The sequence below is a fragment of the Salvelinus alpinus genome, chromosome 32 (genome assembly GCF_045679555.1).
Source record: "Salvelinus alpinus chromosome 32, SLU_Salpinus.1, whole genome shotgun sequence".
Classification (NCBI taxonomy): Eukaryota; Metazoa; Chordata; class Actinopteri; order Salmoniformes; family Salmonidae; genus Salvelinus; species Salvelinus alpinus.
The window spans coordinates 28,952,050-28,974,203 of record NC_092117.1 but is presented as its reverse complement, the minus strand read 5'-3'; the positions used below and the strand labels follow the sequence as shown (position 1 = coordinate 28,974,203).

The 22,154-nt window shown below is 48.7% G+C and overlaps 1 protein-coding gene across 1 annotated transcript in view; it reads right to left on the bottom strand.

The window, feature by feature from the left end:
- Positions 1-18,825, bottom strand: part of LOC139562569 (AN1-type zinc finger protein 4-like) — a 71,026-nt gene extending 52,201 nt beyond the window's left edge. Inside the window, exons 1-4 of the mRNA XM_071380343.1 lie at positions 18,601-18,825; positions 16,768-17,077; positions 8,735-8,810; positions 7,700-7,767 (exon numbers count right to left, since the gene is read on the bottom strand). Coding sequence (XP_071236444.1) covers positions 7,700-7,767; positions 8,735-8,810; positions 16,768-16,951 — 328 coding nt within the window. The 5' untranslated portion in view covers positions 16,952-17,077; positions 18,601-18,825. The remainder of the gene's footprint in view (positions 1-7,699; positions 7,768-8,734; positions 8,811-16,767; positions 17,078-18,600) is intronic.
- Between the last annotated feature and the right edge of the window lie 3,329 nt (positions 18,826-22,154).

Sequence of the window (22,154 nt, the reverse complement as noted above, 5' to 3'; positions counted from 1 at the left end):
CACTCAGCCAGCCACTCAGCCAGCCACTCAGTCAGCCACTCAGTCAGCCACTCAGTCAGCCACTCAGTCAGTCAGTCAGCCACTCAGTCAGTCAGTCAGTCAGCCAGCCACTCAGTCAGTCAGTCAGTCAGTCAGCCACTCAGTCAGTCAGCCAGCTCTGTCAGCCAGCCACTCAGTCAGCCAGCCAGCCACTCAGTCAGCCAGCCAGCCACTCAGTCAGCCAGCCGGCCACTCAGTCAGCCAGCCGGCCACTCAGTCAGCCAGCCGGCCACTCAGTCAGCCAGCCGGCCACTCAGTCAGTCAGCCAGCCGGCCACTCAGTCAGTCAGTCAGTCGGCCACTCAGTCAGTCAGCCGGCCACTCAGTCAGTCAGCCGGCCACTCAGTCAGTCAGCCGGCCAGCCACTCAGTCAGTCAGCCGGCCACCCACTCAGTCGGCCAGCCACTCAGTCAGTCAGCCACTCAGTCAGCCAGCCACTCAGTCAGCCAGCCACTCAGTCAGCCAGCCACTCAGTCAGCCAGCCACTAAGTCAGCCAGCCACTAAGTCAGCCAGCCACTAAGTCAGCCAGCCACTAAGTCAGCCAGCCACTCACTCAGCCAGCCACTCACTCAGCCAGCCACTCACTCAGCCAGCCACTCACTCAGCCAGCCACTCACTCAGCCAGCCACTCACTCAGCCAGCCACTCACTCAGCCAGCCACTCACTCAGCCAGCCACTCACTCAGCCAGCCACTCACTCACTCACTCAGCCAGCCACTCAGTCACTCAGCCACTCAGTCAGTCAGCCAGCCACTCAGTCAGTCAGTCAGCCAGCCACTCAGTCAGTCAGTCAGTCAGCCAGCCGGCCACTCAGCCAGCCACTCAGTCAGTCAGCCAGCCAGTCAGTCAGCCAGTCAGTCAGCCAGTCAGTCAGCCACTCAGCCAGCCACTCAGTCAGTCAGCCAGTCAGTCAGTCAGCCACTCAGTCAGCCAGCCACTCAGTCAGCCAGCCACTCAGTCAGCCAGCCACTCAGTCAGCCAGCCACTCAGTCAGCCAGCCACTCAGTCAGCCAGCCACTCAGTCAGTCAGTCAGCCAGCCACTCAGTCAGTCAGTCAGCCAGCCGGCCACCCACTCAGTCAGTCAGCCAGCCGGCCACTCAGTCAGTCAGTCAGTCAGCCACCCACTCAGTCAGTCAGTCAGCCACCCACTCAGTCAGTCAGTCAGCCACCCACTCAGTCAGTCAGTCAGTCAGCCACCCACTCAGCCAGTCAGTCAGCCAGCCACTCAGTCAGCCACTCACTCAGTCAGTCAGTCAGCCACTCACTCACTCACTCAGTCAGTCAGTCAGCCACTCAGTCAGTCAGTCAGCAGTCAGTCAGTCAGTCAGTCAGTCAGCCACTCACTCAGTCAGTCAGTCACTCACTAAGTCAGTCAGCCACTCACTCAGTCAGTCAGATACTCACTCAGTCAGTCAGATACTCACTCACTCAGTCAGCCAGCCACTCACTCAGTCAGTCAGCCAGCCACTCGGTCAGTCAGTCAGCCAGCCACCCACTCAGTCAGTCAGTCAGTCTGCCAGCCACTCACTCAGTCAGTCAGTCAGTCTGCCAGCCACTCACTCAGTCAGTCAGTCAGTCTGCCAGCCACTCACTCAGTCAGTCAGCCACTCACTCAGTCAGTCAGCCACCCACTCAGTCAGTCAGTCAGCCACCCACTCAGTCAGTCAGTCAGCCACCCACTCAGTCAGTCAGTCAGCCACCCACTCAGCCAGTCAGTCAGCCAGCCACTCAGTCAGTCAGTCAGCCAGCCAGCAACTCAGTCAGCCAGTCAGCCACTCACTCAGTCAGTCAGCCAGTCAGTCAGTCAGCCAGCCACCCACTAAGTCAGTCAGTCAGCCAGCCACCCACTCAGTCAGTCAGTCAGCCACCCACCCACTCAGTCAGTCTGCCACCCACCCACTCAGTCAGTCTGCCACCCACCCACTCAGTCAGTCTGCCAACCACCCAGTCAGTCAGTCTGCCAACCACCCAGTCAGTCAGCCACTCAGTCAGTCAGCCAGCCACTCAGTCAATCAGTCAGCCAGCCAGCCACTCAGTCAGCCAGTCAGCCACTCACTCAGTCAGTCAGCCAGTCAGTCAGTCAGCCAGCCACCCACTCAGTCAGTCAGTCAGCCACCCACCCACTCAGTCAGTCTGCCACCCACCCACTCAGTCAGTCTGCCACCCACCCACTCAGTCAGTCTGCCACCCACCCACTCAGTCAGTCTGCCACCCACCCAGTCAGTCAGTCTGCCAACCACCCAGTCAGTCGGCCACTCAGTCAGCCAGTCAGTCGGCCACTCAGTCAGCCAGTCAGTCGGCCACTCAGTCAGCCAGCCGGCCACTCAGTCAGCCAGCCGGCCACTCAGTCAGCCAGCCGGCCACTCAGTCAGCCAGCCGGCCACTCAGTCAGCCAGCCGGCCACTCAGTCAGCCAGCCGGCCACTCAGTCAGCCAGCCGGCCACTCAGTCAGCCAGCCGGCCACTCAGTCAGCCAGCCGGCCACTCAGTCAGCCAGCCGGCCACTCAGTCAGCCAGCCGGCCACTCAGTCAGCCAGCCGGCCACTCAGTCAGCCAGCCGGCCACTCAGTCAGCCAGCCGGCCACTCAGTCAGCCAGCCGGCCACTCAGTCAGCCAGCCGGCCACTCAGTCAGTCAGTCAGTCAGTCAGTCACTCAGTCAGTCAGTCAGTCAGTCAGTCAGTCAGTCAGTCAGTCAGCCACTCAGTCAGTCAGCCAGCTCTCAGTCAGCCAGCCACTCAGTCAGCCGGCCACTCAGTCAGCCGGCCACTCAGTCAGTCAGTCAGTCAGCCGGCCACTCAGTCAGTCAGTCAGCCAGCCGGCCACCCTCTCAGTCAGTCAGCCAGCCGGCCACCCACTCAGTCAGTCAGCCAGCCGGCCACCCACTCAGTCAGCCAGCCGGCCACCCACTCAGTCAGCCAGCCGGCCACCCACTCAGTCAGCCAGCCGGCCAGCCACTCAGTCAGCCAGCCGGCCAGCCACTCAGTCAGTCAGCCGGCCACCCACTCAGTCAGTCAGCCGGCCAGCCACTCAGTCAGTCAGCCACTCAGTCAGCCAGCCACTAAGTCAGCCAGCCACTAAGTCAGCCAGCCACTCACTCAGCCAGCCACTCACTCAGCCAGCCACTCACTCACTCAGCCAGCCACTCACTCACTCAGCCAGCCACTCACTCACTCAGCCACTCACTCAGCCAGCCACTCACTCACTCAGCCAGCCACTCACTCAGCCAGCCACTCACTCAGCCAGCCACTCACTCAGCCAGCCACTCACTCAGCCAGCCACTCACTCAGCCAGTCAGCCACTCAGTCAGCCACTCAGTCAGCCACTCAGTCAGCCACTCAGTCAGTCAGTCAGCCACTCACTCAGTCAGTCAGTCACTCACTCAGTCAGTCAGTCAGCCACTCACTCGGTCAGTCAGTCAGTCAGCCGGCCACTCAGTCAGTCAGCCGGCCACTCAGTCAGCCAGCCGGCCACTCAGTCAGCCAGCCGGCCACTCAGTCAGCCAGCCGGCCACTCAGTCAGCCAGCCGGCCACTCAGCCAGCCACTCAGTCAGTCAGTCAGCCACTCAGTCAGTCAGTCAGTCAGTCAGTCAGCCAGCCACTCAGCCAGTCAGTCAGTCAGCCAGCCACTCAGCCAGTCAGTCAGTCAGCCAGCCAGCTCTCAGTCAGCCAGCCACTCAGTCAGCCAGCCACTCAGTCAGCCAGCCACTCAGTCAGCCGGCCACTCAGTCAGCCGGCCACTCAGTCAGCCGGCCACTCAGTCAGTCAGTCAGCCAGCCGGCCACCCACTCAGTCAGTCAGCCAGCCGGCCACCCACTCAGTCAGCCAGCCGGCCACCCACTCAGTCAGCCAGCCGGCCACCCACTCAGTCAGCCAGCCGGCCACCCACTCAGTCAGCCAGCCGGCCACCCACTCAGTCAGTCAGCCGGCCAGCCACTCAGTCAGTCAGCCGGCCACCCACTCAGTCAGTCAGTCAGTCAGCCACTCAGTCAGTCAGTCAGCCACTCACTCAGTCAGTCAGTCAGCCACTCACTCAGTCAGTCAGTCAGCCACTCACTCAGTCAGTCAGTCAGTCAGCCAGCCACTCACTCAGTCAGTCAGTCAGCCAGCCACTCACTCAGTCAGTCAGCCAGCCACTCGGTCAGTCAGTCAGCCAGCCACTCACTCAGTCAGTCAGCCAGCCACTCGGTCAGTCAGTCAGCCACTCACTCAGTCAGTCAGTCTGCCAGCCACTCACTCAGTCAGTCAGCCACTCACTCAGTCAGTCAGCCACCCACTCAGTCAGTCAGCCACCCACTCAGTCAGTCAGCCACCCACTCAGTCAGTCAGCCACCCACTCAGTCAGTCAGTCAGCCACCCAGTCAGTCAGCCAGCCACTCAGTCAGTCAGTCAGTCAGCCAGCCAGCAACTCAGTCAGCCAGTCAGCCACTCACTCAGTCAGTCAGCCAGTCAGTCAGTCAGCCAGCCACCCACTCAGTCAGTCAGTCAGCCACCCACCCACTCAGTCAGTCTGCCACCCACCCAGTCAGTCAGTCTGCCACCCACCCAGTCAGTCAGTCTGCCACCCACCCACTCAGTCAGTCTGCCACCCACCCACTCAGTCAGTCTGCCACCCACCCACTCAGTCAGTCTGCCACCCACCCAGTCAGTCAGTCTGCCAACCACCCAGTCAGTCAGTCTGCCAACCACCCAGTCAGTCAGTCTGCCAACCACCCAGTCAGCCAGCCACTCAGTCAGCCAGCCAGCCACTCAGTCAGACAGCCAGCCACTCAGTCAGCCAGCCAGCCAGCCACTCAGTCAGCCAGCCACTCAGCCAGCCACTCAGTCAGTCAGCCACTCAGTCAGTCAGCCACTCGGCCACTCAGTCAGTCAGCCGGCCACTCAGTCAGTCAGCCGGCCACTCAGTCAGTCAGCCGGCCACTCAGTCAGCCAGCCGGCCACTCAGTCAGCCAGCCGGCCACTCAGTCAGCCAGCCGGCCACTCAGTCAGCCAGCCGGCCACTCAGTCAGCCAGCCGGCCACTCAGTCAGCCAGCCGGCCACTCAGTCAGCCAGCCGGCCACTCAGTCAGCCAGCCGGCCACTCAGTCAGCCAGCCGGCCACTCAGTCAGCCAGCCGGCCACTCAGTCAGCCAGCCACTCAGTCAGTCACTCAGTCAGTCAGTCAGTCAGTCAGCCAGCCACTCAGTCAGTCAGTCAGTCAGTCAGTCAGCCAGCCACTCAGTCAGTCAGTCAGTCAGCCAGCCACTCAGTCAGTCAGCCAGCTCTCAGTCAGCCAGCCACTCAGTCAGCCGGCCACTCAGTCAGTCAGTCAGTCAGCCGGCCACTCAGTCAGTCAGTCAGCCAGCCGGCCACCCACTCAGTCAGTCAGCCAGCCGGCCACCCACTCAGTCAGCCAGCCGGCCACCCACTCAGTCAGCCAGCCGGCCACCCACTCAGTCAGCCAGCCGGCCACCCACTCAGTCAGTCAGCCGGCCACTCAGTCAGCCAGCCAGCCAGTCAGTCAGCCAGCCACTCACTCAGCCAGTCAGCCAGCCACTCACTCAGTCAGCCAGCCAGCCACTCACTCAGCCACTCAGTCAGTCAGCCAGCCAGCCAGTCAGTCAGTCAGCCACTCAGTCAGTCAGTCAGTCAGCCAGTCAGTCAGTCAGTCAGTCAGTCAGTCAGCCAGTCAGTCAGTCAGTCAGCCAGCCACTCAGTCAGTCAGTCAGTCAGCCAGCCAGCCAGTCAGTCAGTCAGCCAGCCACTCAGTCAGTCAGCCAGCCACTCAGTCAGTCAGTCAGCCAGCCGGCCACCCACTCAGTCAGCCAGCCGGCCACCCACTCAGTCAGCCAGCCGGCCACCCACTCAGTCAGCCAGCCGGCCACCCACTCAGTCAGCCAGCCGGCCAGCCACTCAGTCAGCCAGCCACTCAGTCAGCCAGCCACTCAGTCAGCCAGCCACTCAGTCAGCCAGCCACTCACTCAGCCAGCCACTCACTCAGCCAGCCACTCACTCAGCCAGCCACTCACTCACTCAGCCAGCCACTCACTCACTCACTCAGCCACTCAGCCAGCCAGTCAGCCAGCCACTCAGTCAGTCAGCCAGCCACTCAGTCAGTCAGCCAGCCACTCAGTCAGGCAGCCAGCCACTCAGTCAGGCAGCCAGCCACTCAGTCAGGCAGCCAGCCACTCAGTCAGGCAGCCAGCCACTCAGTCAGGCAGCCAGCCACTCAGTCAGGCAGCCAGCCACTCAGTCAGGCAGCCAGCCACTCAGTCAGGCAGCCAGCCACTCAGTCAGGCAGCCAGCCACTCAGTCAGGCAGCCAGCCACTCAGTCAGTCAGCCAGCCACTCAGTCAGTCAGCCAGCCACTCAGTCAGTCAGCCAGCCACTCAGTCAGTCAGCCAGCCACTCAGTCAGTCAGTCAGCCACTCAGTCAGTCAGTCAGCCACTCAGTCAGTCAGTCAGCCACTCAGTCAGTCAGTCAGCCACTCAGTCAGTCAGTCAGCCACTCAGTCAGTCAGTCAGCCACTCAGTCAGTCAGTCAGCCACTCAGTCAGTCAGTCAGCCACTCAGTCAGTCAGTCAGCCACTCAGTCAGTCAGTCAGCCACTCAGTCAGTCAGTCAGCCACTCAGTCAGTCAGTCAGCCACTCAGTCAGTCAGTCAGCCACTCAGTCAGTCAGTCAGCCACTCAGTCAGTCAGTCAGCCACTCAGTCAGTCAGTCAGCCACTCAGTCAGTCAGTCAGCCACTCAGTCAGTCAGTCAGCCACTCAGTCAGTCAGTCAGCCACTCAGTCAGTCAGTCAGCCACTCAGTCAGTCAGTCAGCCACTCAGTCAGTCAGTCAGCCACTCAGCCACTCAGTCAGTCAGTCAGCCACTCAGTCAGTCAGTCAGCCACTCAGTCAGTCAGTCAGCCACTCAGTCAGTCAGTCAGCCACTCAGTCAGTCAGTCAGCCACTCAGTCAGTCAGTCAGCCACTCAGTCAGTCAGTCAGCCACTCAGCCACTCAGTCAGTCAGTCAGCCACTCAGTCAGTCAGTCAGCCACTCAGTCAGTCAGTCAGCCAGTCAGTCAGTCAGTCAGCCACTCAGCCAGCCACTCAGCCAGTCAGCCAGCCACTCAGCCAGTCAGTCAGCCACTCAGTCAGTCAGTCAGCCACTCAGCCAGTCAGTCAGCCACTCAGCCAGTCAGTCAGCCACTCAGCCAGTCAGCCAACCACTCAGCCAGTCAGCCAACCACTCAGCCAGTCAGCCAACCACTCAGCCAGTCAGCCAACCACTCAGCCAGTCAGCCAACCACTCAGCCAGTCAGCCAACCACTCAGCCAGTCAGCCAACCACTCAGCCAGTCAGCCAACCACTCAGCCAGTCAGCCAACCACTCAGCCAGTCAGCCAACCACTCAGCCAGTCAGCCAACCACTCAGCCAGTCAGCCAACCACTCAGCCAGTCAGCCAACCACTCAGCCAGTCAGCCACTCAGTCAGCCAGCCACCAAGTCTTTCATGGACACTGCCCAAGAGAAAGAACCAACCAATCACTTCATGGACATTAGGGCAGTGTTCATCAAATCAAAATGTTGCTACAGAGGCTTACAGGACTAGAATAGATGAATTTACTGTGTGTGAATACTTATGGGTGTACAGCAGTGAGGGTAGAGAAATCCCAACATCTCCCCCTAGCTACCTACCTCTCCTGGTGTTGATTGGTCCTCCTCTCATGGCTAGCACCAGCTTCAGAGTACAGCCCTCAGCAATACTGCAGAAACACAAATAGACAGACAACAAGATAAATGTCAGCAATTATGTTGAAGCTGTCCCAAGTCCCTTGGAAGGATCGGTTAAGCTATCACCGTATTGCTTTGCCTTACAGCTAGCTTGATCGTTCAGGCACGGGTGGTGTTCATTAGGGCACGCAGCGGAAAACGTATCATCATTATCAAAAAACATTTGCATTTCCAGGTAGTCTTTCCCTGTTTCAATTGGTTTTCTTACGTTTGGTGCCCAATAAACATTGACTGGGAAAACGATAATTATTCCGGAACAAACATCGTTCCTCAGTCAGTCTGCGCTCCAGATGAACTTATGCACACATCTGGGAATTCCACTGGAATTCAAACGGAACGTCCGTTTTATACAAATCCACCCGCTCTCGCCCTCCATTTCTCAGACTTCAAAAGGATGTTTTGTTGTTACTCAGACCTAACTAAACCTCACCGGGGACAGATCATGTGGAAAATTAAGCGACAAGCATTCATGACGCAACCACCATCTACAATCTGTAGACTGGGTCTGTATCTAATAAAACTGACAACTCACAAACACATTCAATATGTGACTGTAGCCAAGTCGGCATCTCTTGGTTCATTGATATCAGGGCTTGGGGAGAAAATGTATTCACTACAAGGGGAGTTCATTTCAAAGCATATAGTCAAGTCCTCCACTTCACTAATTTCAATTAACCACTAATTACAAGATCAAAGTTGATGGTTCGTTTACAGGGCATTGCTATATATGACAATAGGTCCCAGTTAACTGACCAGAGATTAATTTTTTTTTTTTTTAAAGGGTTGTGAACAGGGTTGTGTTAATTAGGGCACGTAACAGGAAACAATTTAAAATGCTTTGGAACAGAAAGGTAAAATAACTACTCTTACTTAGTCCAGGTAGCCTCTCCCAGTTTCATTCAGTTTGGTGCCAAATGAACACGACCTAGTTAAACTCACCAGTAATCATGCAGACAGTACTCATCCTCCAGCTCCAAGTTGTTCCAGATCAGGTGTTGCTGGGCAACAGGGATACCTGGGGGGGGGGGGGCAAGCAAGACGACAGAACAGACAGAGGTGAATTTACACAAGATCTCCCCCTCCCTCCAACCTCATAACCAAGTAAGGAATTACCGTACAGAACACCCCTCTCATTTCCACCAACCTTTTAGGATAACCACACAGGAAGAATTACAGTACAGAACACCCCTCTCATTTCCACCAACCTTTTAGGATAACCACACAGGAAGAATTACAGTACAGAACATCCATGAACAAAAGTACGACAAGACACTGAGAAATCAACCAATTTATGTGGTTAGAAAGTAAAGCAGAGAAAGAAGGTAGTCACCTCATACAAGTACTTGGGAATATGTCTAGACAGTACACTGTCCTTCTCTCAGCACATAAAGATGCAGGCTTAAAAATCTAGACTATCGTAACCGCTCCTCCTTTACTCCTTCTGCCAAACTAACCCTGAATCAGATAATCATCCAACCCATTCTAGATTACGGAGACGTAATTTATAGATTGGCAGGTAAGGGTGCTCTCGAGCGGCTAGATGTTCTTTGTTGTCTCTACCTTCTTGCTGTTGTCTGTGCCCAATAATGTTAAACCATGTTTTGTGTTGCAGCCATGCTGTGTTGTCATGTGTTGCTGCCATGCTGTGTTGTCTTAGGTCTCTTTTTATGTAGTGTTGTCTCTTGTCGTGATGTGTGTTTTGTCCTATATTTTCATTTAATTGTATTTTTAATCCCAGCCCCCATCCCCGCAGGAGGCCTTTTGCCTTTTGGTAGGCCGTCATTGTAAAGAAGAATTTGTCCTTAACTGACTTGCCTAGTTAAATAAAGGTTAAATAAAAAAACATTTAAAAAAGAAGAACCATAGCCTGACAACTCTCAATTCGTCCGCTGCTCTGTCAATCGCTACATACTTTTAGTCTGAGACTGCCATCATTGAAGTCGTCTGTGGTGACGAGTGGCATTGTACAAAACAAAGGCTATCAGCGGTTGGATCGTCTCTAACCAATCAAGAGTATCAAAGCCAATTACATTTTAAAACCGCCGCAATACCCACACGTGTTCTGGCCCAACCCATCAGTTTGTGGACCAATCAGAAGGTCCCGAATGTGTTCGCATTTGGTGAAATCGGTACTCTGCTCCAGACTCATTGCGGAGAAGAAACTAACGTCTGTAGGCGTGGTGTATTTTTTGACCGTAGGGTTTTGACCGTGGGTAGCCAGGCAAGAAGAAACATACTTCCATCATTTCTAGTATGGCCAGAAAGTGAAGACACTACAGAGGCCATAATCACAAAGCATTTCAGAGTAGGAGTGCTGAACTTGGATCAGGTACCCTGTCAATATAATCTTATTCAGTATCCTCATAAGATTACATTGCCCGAATTCGGGCACTAGATTTCCTGATAATGTGTTCACATTACTTGTTTTATGAATTTCCCACCGTTTTCTAAGTCAGAACACAAAAAAGACAGTTCTAGGACACTCAGAGGCTTCTCTGTTGAATAAACGTGTCTCTGGCTCCATCCAGTGGGAGGCTGAGTCATTACAATCAATTTTGTCAGGTCAAAGGGGCAACCCTTAGAAAAGCAGTTAACTACACTGAACAAAAATATAAACGCATAGAGGCACAGAATAAGTTGAGGAAAAACAAAAAGAAATGGAGGAACTTATTCAAGAAAGATCAAGTGTAATATATTATAAAAATAAAGCGAACTGGATGGAATATGGGGGAAAATGCACCAAATTATTTTTCAATCTTCAATATAGAAATGCTACCAAAACAAATGTATTGAAACTTGTTACAAATGGAGTCACGCACGATTCACCAAATTATATTTTGAAAGAAGAAGTGAAGTACTTTAAGAATATGTTTGTTTCAGTCTCCTCCATCTCCACTAACAAACTAATTGTATGGATTTTTTCCCTAATAATAATGTAAAATTAACATATGTACAGAAAGACTCATGTGAAGGCCAAATTACAGAGGAGAAACTTCTTGATGCAATTAACTTCTTATGGCTGGGGGCAGTATTGAGTAGCTTGGATGAATAAGGTGCCCAGAGTAAACTGCCTGCTACTCAGGCCCAGAAGCTAAGATATGCATATTATTAGTAGATTTGGATAGTAAACACTCTGAAGTTTCTAAAACTGTTTGAATGATGTCTGTGAGTATAACAGAACACATATGGCAGGCAAAAACCAGAGAAAAAAATCCAACCAGGAAGTGGGAAATCTGAGGTTTGTAGGTTTGCCTATCCAATATACAGTGTCTATGGGGTCATATTGCACTTCCTAAGGCTTCCACTAGATGTCAACAGTCTTTAGAACCTTGTTTGATGCTTCTACTGTGAAGGATGAGGGAATAAGAGCTGATCGAGTCAGAGCTCACTCAGGCTCGCCCCCGTGAGAGTTAGCTGCGTTCCATTGCATTTCTACAGACAAAGGAATTCTCTGGTTGAAACATTGAAGATTTATGTTAAAAACATCCTAAAGATTGATTCTATACATCGTTTGACATGTTTATACGAACTGTAATGGAATTCTTAGACTTTTTGTCTGGCCTTTTTGTCACGAACAAAAAGGAGGTATTTGGACATAAATTATGGACGTTATCGAACAAAACAAACATTTGTGGAACTGGGATTCCTGGGAGTGCATTCTGATGAAGATCATCAAAGGTAAATGAATATTTAGAATGCTATTTCTGACTTCTGTTAACTCCACAACATGGCGGGTACCTGTATGGCTTGTTTTTGTGTCTGAGCGCCGTACTCAGAATATTGCATGGTGTGCTTTTTCCGTAAAGTTTTTTTGAAATCTGACACAGCGGTTGCATTAAGGAGAAGTTTATCTAAAGTTCCATGTCAAACACTTGTATCTTTTATCAATGTTTATTATGAGTATTTCTGTAAATTGATGTGGCTCTCTGCAAAATCACCAGATGTTTTGGAGGCAAAACATTACTGAACATAACATGCCAATGTAAACTGAGATTTTTGGATATAAATATGAACTTTATCGAACAGAACATACATGTATTGTGTAACATGAAGTCCTATGAGTGTCATCTGATGAAGTTCAAAGGTTAGTGATTCATTTTATCTCTATTTCTGCTTTTTGTGACTCCTCTCTTTGGCTGGAAAAATGGCTGTGTTTTTCTGTGACTAGGTACTGACCTAACATAATCAGATGGTGTGCTTTCGTCGTAAAGCCTTTTTGAAATCGGACACTGTGGTGGGATTAACAACAAGTTTATCTTTAAAATGATGTACAATACTTGTATGTTTGAGGAATTTTAATTATGACATTTCTGTCGTTTGAATTTGGTGCCCTGCACTTCCACTGGCTGTTGTCAAGTCGATCCCGTTAATGGGATCTCAGCCGTAAGAAGTTTTAAAGCATTTAAGGCTGGGAAAACTCCAGGGCTGGATGGCATACCAGTGGAAGTATTTCCAATTAAAAAAAATATATGTATATACTCAGAGGACCATTATTAGCATGTTTTAACCACTTCTATATAAATGGTAGATTATCAGACACGCAACAAGAAGGTCTGATATCATTATTACTTAAACAGGACCCAAGTGGTATATATATAAAGATCCAGTCCATTTAAAAAAATTGGAGACCTCTTACACTTCAGTGTTGTGATGCAAAAATCCTAGCAAAATGCTTGGCGCATAGAATTAAAAAAGTATTGTCAGATATTATTCATCCTAATCAGACAGGTTTTTTTACATGGACGATACATTGGAGATAATATAAGACTGGAAACAATACTTATTTTCCACCATAATTTGCAAATAAATTCATTAAAAATCCTACAGTGTGATTTTCTGGATTTCTTTTTCTCATTTTGTCTGTCATAGTTGAAGTGTACCTATGATGAAAATTACAGGCCTCTCTCATCTTTTTAAGTGGGAGAACTTGCACAATTGGTGGCTGACTAAATACTTTTTTGCCCCACTGTGTATATATATATATTTACCCCAAAAATATATGGGGGATGGGACATGATGCAGACAATTACATTGATGGAAGCAACAATCTTTCTGATCCACCCCTTAAGAAAAAATATATCATGAAACATGGGTCCAACACATTGCGTATATATATAATACGCAATGTGTTGGTCCCATGTTTCAGGAGCTGAAATGGTCCATATGCACAAAATGCTTATTTCTCTCAAATGTGTTTACAATCTTGGAAAGGAGATTGGATAATCTTGGAAAGGAGAAATGCTCACTAACAATCTCCTTTCCAAGATTATCCATTCACCCGACAGGTGTGGCATTTCAATAAGCTGATTAAACAGCATTATCATTGCACCTTGTGCTGGGGACAATAAAAGGCCACTATAAAAATGTGCAGTTTTGTCACACAACACAATGCCACAGATGTCTCAAGCTGAGAAAGCGTGCAAATGGCATGCTGACTGCAGAAAATGTTCACCAGAGCTGTGGACAATTTTTCTACCATCAGCCGCCTCCAACTTTGTTTTAGAGAATTTGGCAGTACGTCCAACCGGCCTCACATCAACGTGTATGGCGTCGTGTGGGCACGCGGTTTGCTGATGTCAACGTTGTGAACAGAATGCCCCCGGCCCATTGTTGTGCCATTCATCTGCCGCCATCACCTCATGTTTCAGCCTGATAATGCACGGCCGCATGTCGCAAGGATCTGTACACAGTTCCTGGATGCTGAAAATGTCCCAGTTCTTCCCTGGCCTGCATACTCACCAGACACCCATTGAGCATGTGGGATGCTCTGGATCGACGTGTACGACAGCGTTTTCCAGTTCCCGACAATATCCAGCATCTTCACACAGCCATTGAAGAGGAGTGGGACAACATTCAAATCAAAGTTTATTTGTCACGTGTGCCAAATTCAACAGTGAAATGCTTATTCCACAGCCCACAATCAACAGACTGATCAACTCTATGCGAAGGAGATGTGTCACGATGCAAATGGTGGTCACACCAGATACTGACTGGTTTTCTGATTCAGGCCCCTACTTGTCTTTTAAGGTATCTGTGACTAACAGATGCATATCTGTATTCCCAGTCATGTGAAATCCATAGATTCGGGCCTAATGAATTTATTTCAATTGACTGATTTCCTTCTATGAACGGTAACTCAATGTTGCATTTATATTTTTGTTCAGTATATATAATTACATTTGCTGTACGATAAATAATGCGACCTACAGACTCCCTTAAATCTAAAATAAGTAAAGAGGTAATTGTGTGAAAGAAAACATTTTATTTGTATTTTTTTACATCGAGAGACAGACAAAGGACATCAGAAGAACTGAGAAAAAGCACCCTTTTCACAGCATGTGAAATCCAAAGGCCATAGCTTTCTGGGGGTGAAGAATAACCTAAAAGGCTAAACTGATCTTAGATCAGCACCCATACTCTGCCGCTTTATGAATATGGGTCCAGATGTATTATTTGGAGGGAAAACATTTTGTGGTTATTTGTTGAGAGGTCAGTTTCACAGACAGTCAACATGTTCCGCTCTAGCAGACAGCTAGGCTAGGAAAACTCTTTCCAGCAGCACCATCGCCACAGACCAGAAAGATGACTCACTCATGCCCCCTACAGGACATAGCATGCTAAAGACAGACTCAGGCCACAATGCAAACTTTACTCTGAAGACCATTAGAAACTAGCACTTGACTTGAGCGTGAAAACACTCACACATTGACATCTCACAACAGATAAGCTGGGCATAACTAGAGAGCATGACACTTGCAGTGTATAAACAGGGAAGAGTATTCTCTTCCCTCACTCTAAAACCATACTAAGGTACTTGAGTTATGACTTATTTTCCTTCTCTCTACAGCAGAGATTGGAACCTTTGATGCGGTGGTGGCCACTAAAAATACAAACTCATCATGAGGTGCCACAGTTGACCCCCCCCCCCCCCCCGGAGAGAAATTAATCAAGTTAATTTTGTGCAATTCAACACATTTCACCATGGGGTATAGAGAAAATGTTCCTTTTTAAAAAGCTAGTTTGCTACAATTACACACATTTTGCCATGGGGCCGGAGAGAAGATTTAGAATTTTATAACTAATTTCATGCACCTTTTTTGATTTTAGTGTTAATTTTCTGCAATTCTACACGTTTTGCCATAGGGTGGAGGGAAATGTTTGCAGTTTTTAATATGATACCTGAGTGAGACTGACTAACAAACTCAATGGGGGCCCTGTCTCTATTTCGACCTTGATTAATACAAGTTTAGATAGCTGGCCGTTAGACTAATGTTTGCTGACATGGGCTAATTGAGTGGCTATCAGTGACTAACATACTGTAAGAGAAACTGTTGGTGCACAACCAAATTTCTAAAGTTCACCTTGTGTATTCTACTATTCTACCTCGCAAAAGTAAGTTTAGAACCCCCAAAAAGTCCCCCACACCCCAAACAAAAAAATGCAATCCAATGGCCTTCAAAAAGGGGGCCGCATGCCCATCCCTACTCTACAACCTTGCTGGGGTACTTGAGGACAGAGGACTCTCCCCCCCGACAGCATCCCAAATGGCACCATACTCCCTATACAGTATAGGGGCTGTGGTCACAAGTAGTGCACTAAATAGGATGTAATTTGGGACACAGCCTCCCTCCCTCTTTCCAGCTCCTCTCCCCACGCTGAATGCACTCGTTGGCCCAGTGAGTGCTGGAGGGAACCCAGTGTTTGTGAGTGGGCCAGAGCAGTGCCATACTACTCTATTGTGAAGGGGCATGCCCAGTCACGCAGCCCTGACTAACACACCCCCCACTGACTGACTGCAAGAGAGCACAACACGCAAAGAGAGAGAGAGAAGTAGAAATAAAACGAGTAGAACCACAAACATCCTCAGATAGGGAGCAAGACAAAGAAATACAACAAATAGAACACCTTAGCCCAGGGAATCTAGGCATGGTTGCATCGCTATGGAAATGATAGGCATCTACTATCTAATGATAGTCTACTTCCAACCTATTTTCAGATCAGTAAGAGTAGGATGAGGAGACAAGCAGGAGGCTACTGTAGACTACTGAGATGCATCCAGAGTAGTTCAAAGAGTCTGTCTCCTGACGGAATTGTTTGTCAATCTCAGCTAGAGACTTTCACCTCTCTGTTGTCAGCATTAGTGCCTGTTAGCTATCGCAAACCTTAGCTTCTTTTTTTTCTTCTCACAACCGCCATCACTCTACACACAATCTGCATTGCAAACATCACCCTATTCCTCTATGGGCCCTGGTAAAAAAAAGTAGTGTACTATATAGGGAATAGGATGCCATTTGGAACGCCTCCATCCCCCCAGCTGTACTTCATCACTACTAAACACACTGGCTCCCAGAGGCTCCCACCTCACCAGGCTCAGCTCAGCCGTCGCTGGATTGATGAGGCCGTTTGGGACCTTTAATATCCCAAACGTGCAGTGCTCTATCGAGCTCTCAAGGAAGACGGACGGAGGATGAGGCCGAATAAATGATGAAAGTAAAGTGATTGGATTAAAAAAAAATTAACGTGTGTGTGGAAAGCCAACTAGCCAGAGCCTTTGTCTGCTTGGCCGGAGGAGCAGGGTGATATACTAAGTCTGATGCTGTGAGGATATAAATGTTTCTACTAAAGCAGAAAGCCATTCTTTGCAATGGAATACATTTGTATCCATCCCTCTTCTTGGCTTAGAAATGTATTTTGTATTGCTTGGCTCATCTTCTGTGCAAGAAGAAGGTGAACATCAACGCATATCTTTTTAGTTTCTTATTCTAGGCAGCCAGGATTAGTATTGCATTGAGTCTGAGCTTATTAATATTCATAGATCATTTTCAATTGGCCATTTTTCAGGTCGCATTTCACCAGACAGTGTTAGACAGGGAGGGAGCCTATCCTGCTTAAGTAAAGGAAGGGGAAACAGTATAGCCTTGTAGCCTACATGCTGGGTCAGTAAGTCACTACTGTACTGTTATATACCGTACCTTCCAGCCTCTGGATCTTGGCCTTGACAGAGATGACTGTCTCGATGGGCGAGACACGCAGCTCGAAGCAGGTCCCCGTCAAAGTTTCGATGAACAGCTCCATGGTCTCGTAGAACGGCAACTTGTACTGGAAGGTCCCCACACTGTCGTCGTTATAGATAGGCGGCTCCTTTCTGTCCGGCATCTTGGTGAGGTCAGGACTGCTTTAGGGGGAGGGGGGTGTGGGAGGGGCGGCGGCCCAGGGGAAGGGAGAGGGGGATGGGTGTTCTCTGTTGTCACCACGGTAACACATCATGCAGGAAGCCCCAAGCTGTGGAGAGAGAGAGATCTCAGTACCTTGACCTTTCTTCTAAGTCCAAGGTCACCGTGTCTGTTCCTCATACACAGACACCATGAGGCAAAAGAGACAAAAACAAACAGTGATTCTGAGTGGCGTAGCAGTATAAGGCACTGCATCTAAGTGCTATAGCATTGCTTGCTGTTTGGGGTTTTATGGCTGGGTTTCTGTACAACACTTTGAAATATCAGCTGATGTAAGAAGGGCTATATAAATACATTTGATGTATCTATAGGCGTCACATAGGCATCAGTACAGACCCTGGTTCGATTCCAAGCTTTATCACAACCGGCCGTGATTAGAGTTAGGGTTGGCCGTCATTGTAAATAAGAACTGTCTTGCCTAGTTAAATAAAGGTTCAATAAAAAACGAAGTTTGGAAGGAGGAGTGGAGTTGACATGCCTGTATGAACCTGGTAGGTAAGGAGTCCTGTACTTCCCTGACAACAATCAACTAACTATCAACATGAAACATCTAGGTTCTACAATATGCAAGGAGGCCAAACCCCCTCTGTTAATACTAGTGAGCAGAATGCAAAGCATTCCATTATGTCATTGTCATTCGGAAGAAATGCATATTAAAATATTCTCACACCAAGACACACACTGAAATGTCACCAACTCTGTCACCTTAAAAAGGCCTAGGTCTATATGAGAGATCAATAGTTTAGACCAAGAAATTACAGTACAATTGAAGTGACAAGTGTAAATCATTATAAGCACCTTCATGAAACATTCTGCAGAGAGCAAGGCCCAGGCCACAGCTCCTGGCTGCAATATAGTCAGCTGTTAGCCTATATAAAGCCATTGGGAGGAGTATGTGGTGTCAAACACACAGACAGCTCTCTGCAGGCACTGTGGCAGGCCTCTTGACAGTTAACCTGTATTTTATGTGACTGCAGTAACATTTCATTTTAAAAGCATGCAAATGTAAAGTTGTGGGCTGATTGACAGGCAAACAACTAGAGATCCCTTTCACACCAACACTGTAAAGACCACGTTAACTGTATTCCCAATGTTTAAGGCTATATTATACCATTTGAACAGTCAGCTGCCATAAATGTGTGTCAATCGTGAAAACAAAGGGTCTTAATCTTGCCTTTATCAGTGGCTTGCTTGTTACACATGGCAAATACTTGACAAAAGATGTTAACTTCAAAGCTAGCTAGTTAATACACGACCAGACTGCAAGCTTCTCTCTCTCTCGGTCTCACCAGAAACCCTAGAGTTTTGAACTCACCATGACAGCATCCCAAGACCTGCTGGCAAGAGTATACCGGCGATGAACAACTGACTGTCGTCCCAAGACTACAAACACTCCGTATGTTAAATAGCTTGACACAATAAAATAGCACAAATTAAAGACAGTAGTAGCAAACTAAATGCATTCATTATTTAGCTAGCTAGCAAGTTCGTTAATCTAACTAAATATGTTGCGACTAGCTAGCTAGAACTAGTTAGCAAGCCACTTCAGCAACCCAAACAATGGCTACCTACCATGCTTGGGTCGATGGCTGGCTAGCAAGCTGCTACGCCTACTCTCCTCTTCAGATTCGACATTGTAGGTTAGAATCAAAAGGGTCTGCTTATCTTCATGCTTAAATATAAAAAGGAAAGCCTGAAAGCTGTCCTTATTGCCCATGAACTGTGATAGATAGGTAAACCTTTCGGTTTTCGTGAACACTACTCATCTCACCTGTCAAAAAACAGGAGGCTCCTGAACCAGCCCATTGTGACTCTCTTGATTGACAACAAAGGCATCCTATGACGCAACGTGAAAAGTCTAGGTGAACCAATGAGGAGTATACAGAGACGGGACCAATATTTTTTGGTCACAGAGACGGACCCTTTCTGCTACAACAAGAACACTGGCTTCAGAGTGACAAAGATACTGATAGACCAACAAACTAACCTTTCATGGAATAATGCAAACGGTTGTCTCTCTACATTTGAATAACTGGAAGTGTACAAGTTCTCTTTAAGCAATCATAAACTCTAAGGTTTCATGCCACAATGACTAACACCACAATGACTAACGCCCTGTAGCACTCACATCTGTAATCATGAAGTGCTTTGAAAGGCTAGACACACTCCAATTTGCATACCGCCCCAACAGATCAATAGACAACAATGTCAATTGCACTCCACACTGCCCTCACCTACCTAGATAAGACGAATATCAATGTGAGAATGCTGTTCATTGACTACAGCCCAGCGTTCAGCACCATTGTCCCCTCCAAGCTCATCACCAATCTTAGGACCATGGGACTGAACACCTCCCTCGGCAGGTGGATCCTGGACTTCCAGACAGCCGACCCCAGGTGGTGAGGGTAGGCAACATCACCTCTGCCACGCTGACCCTCGCACAGGGGTCAGTGTGGAGGTGTGTGCTTAGTCCCCTCCTGCCATACACGACTCCAACACCATCATTAAGTTTATAGACGACATGACAGTAGTAGGCCTGATCACCGGCGACGAGGAATACAGGAAACGAGGGGGGGGGGCCTCATTCACATTAATAGGGCTGCAGTGGAGCGGGTAGAGAGTTTCAAGTTATTCAGTGTCCAAATTACTAATAACTTAAAATGGTCCACACACCTACACAGTTGTGAAGAAGGCGCGACGGCACCTCTTCCCCCTGAGGAGGCTGAAAAGGTTTATGCATGGGCCCTCAAATCCTCAAAAAGTTCTATAGCTGTACCATTGTGAGCATCTTGACTGGCTGCATCACTGCTTGGTATGACAATAGCACCTACCTCAATCGCATGATGCTGCAGAGGGTGGTGTGGACAGCCCAGTACATCACTGGGACGGAGCTCCCTGCCATCCAAGACTTCTATACAGTGCCGATTTTTGCATGTAAATCTTGGTGAGGCAAAAAAAAAAGTGGGACGCATGCCAGCAAAGCCACTAAACAATAGATGAATGGTGACAAACGGTGCCCACAAACTGTTAGGACCTACATAAAGCTATCCCAACAGCAGAGTCCCAACACCTTACCACTGCTACACCTGGCTATCACTTTTTAAATGTACAGCAACAGAATTCAGAACATGGGCCGTTCTTACAGTGTTCTCCCTATACACCAAGTCAGAACCGTAGGATAAATAAAGGAGGCATAAAAGCAGACAATGAAAGCTCTTACAATATTTGATGATTACATTTCTCAAAAACAGGTTATATGCTACATGTGTCCCACCAAGTCAGAACAGTAGGCGAAATTAAGAGGTGAAAATAGAACAAATTATTAGGGTGAGGCACATGGGCTACTAACAGCTTACTAGATAAAATACAGTTAGTATTACTTTCTGAGCTACAGTATACATATCTCCCTGGCATATTACATCATTTATGCAGCAGCATACAGTATATTTTTGGACTCACTTTGTGGTGCTCACTTGAACAGGAAGGTGGCGCGGCGGTCCTTCGTGGGCAGATTTTGTCTGGCATTCTCTGGATTTATGGTGCTTTCAAGACAACAGAGCTCGGGGGGGAAAAAATTCTAATCATGATGACGTTAGTCATCTTCAGGTCGTAGCGCTAGAAAGAGGCCTATGTTCCGAATTTACATTTCCGAGTTGGATGAAAGTTCAAAATGTATTTTCCCAGTCGTAGCTAATTTTTCCAGAGTTTCCAGTTGTCTTGAACTCACTAAAGTCAGATTTTGCAGTTCCGAGTTAACAGTTGTTTTGAGCGTGGCACAAATCATGCTTCATTGACAGCATGGCCATGTTGAATGTTTCTAATTTTCAACTAGGAAAAGAAACCACACAGCCACTCCACTGAATAGCAGGATAATGATTGCTTTGCAATGCTTGCAGTTAGCCACACTGATTTCTTACAAACCACTCATTGTTGAATTTGCGATTTCCAACTTGTTGTGTAATGTTTATGTCCAATGGCCAATGAGCACAGATACGTTTTATCTATAATTTCTCTTCATATGACAAGGATTAAAAAGGATGTGCCATTAGATTGTCGACTTGATTCATGATGATGACAGCTAGCTAAGATTTTGAAAGTATGATGTTGACATGATCAGTCCAAAGCTACAGTAGATATGTGATTTGACCTCATTTTATCTGTGGTCAATGATCTTGACCCTTCTTGGATGGGCACTTCTAATGTAACTCTATGGCAGCAACCAAGGGGCTAGAATTGTCTAGCTCTACCCTTACTTGGAGGTGACATAGTGTCCCCATGAGTGACAGAACACTGAGCTAATCACGGTGCAACGCTCCATATTTTCTGCTGGCTTGCCCCACCACCACAGAAAGCACTGAGCTAGACTGACACACCTGCATTTTGGAGCTGCCTTACTCAAGACAACAAAAAAGAGACCATGTTTGTATGCGGCTTTATTAACTCAATGATATAAACTCAGCAAAAAAAGAAACGTCCTCTCACTGTCAACTGTGTTTATTTTCAGCAAACTTAACATGTGTAAATATTTGTATGAACATAAGATTCAACAACTGAGACATAAACTGAACAAGTTCCACGGACATGTGACTATTAGAAATGTAATAATGTGTCCCTGAACAAATGGGGGGTCAAAATCAAAAGTAACAGTCAGTGTCTGGTGTGGCCACCAGCTGCATTAAGTACTGCAGTGCATCTCCTCCTCATGGACTGCACCAGATTTGCCAGTTCTTGCTGTGAGATGTTACCCCACTCTTCCACCAAGGCACCTGCAAGTTCCCAGACATTTCTTGGGGGGAATGACCTTAGCCCTCACCCTCCAATCCAACAGGTCCCAGACATGCTTAATGGGATTGAGATCCGGACTCTTCCCTGGCCATGGCAGAACACTGACATTCCTGTCTTGCAGGAACGTGCAGTATGGCTGGTGGCATTGTCATGCTGGAGGGTCATGTCAGGATAAGCTTGCAGGAAGTGTACCACATGAGAGAGGAGGATGTCTTCCCTGTAATGCACAACATTGAGACTGCCTGCAATGACAACAAGCTTAGTCCGATGATGCTGTGACACACCGCCCCAGACCATAACGGACCCCTCCATCTCCAAATCGATCCCGCTCCAGAGTACAG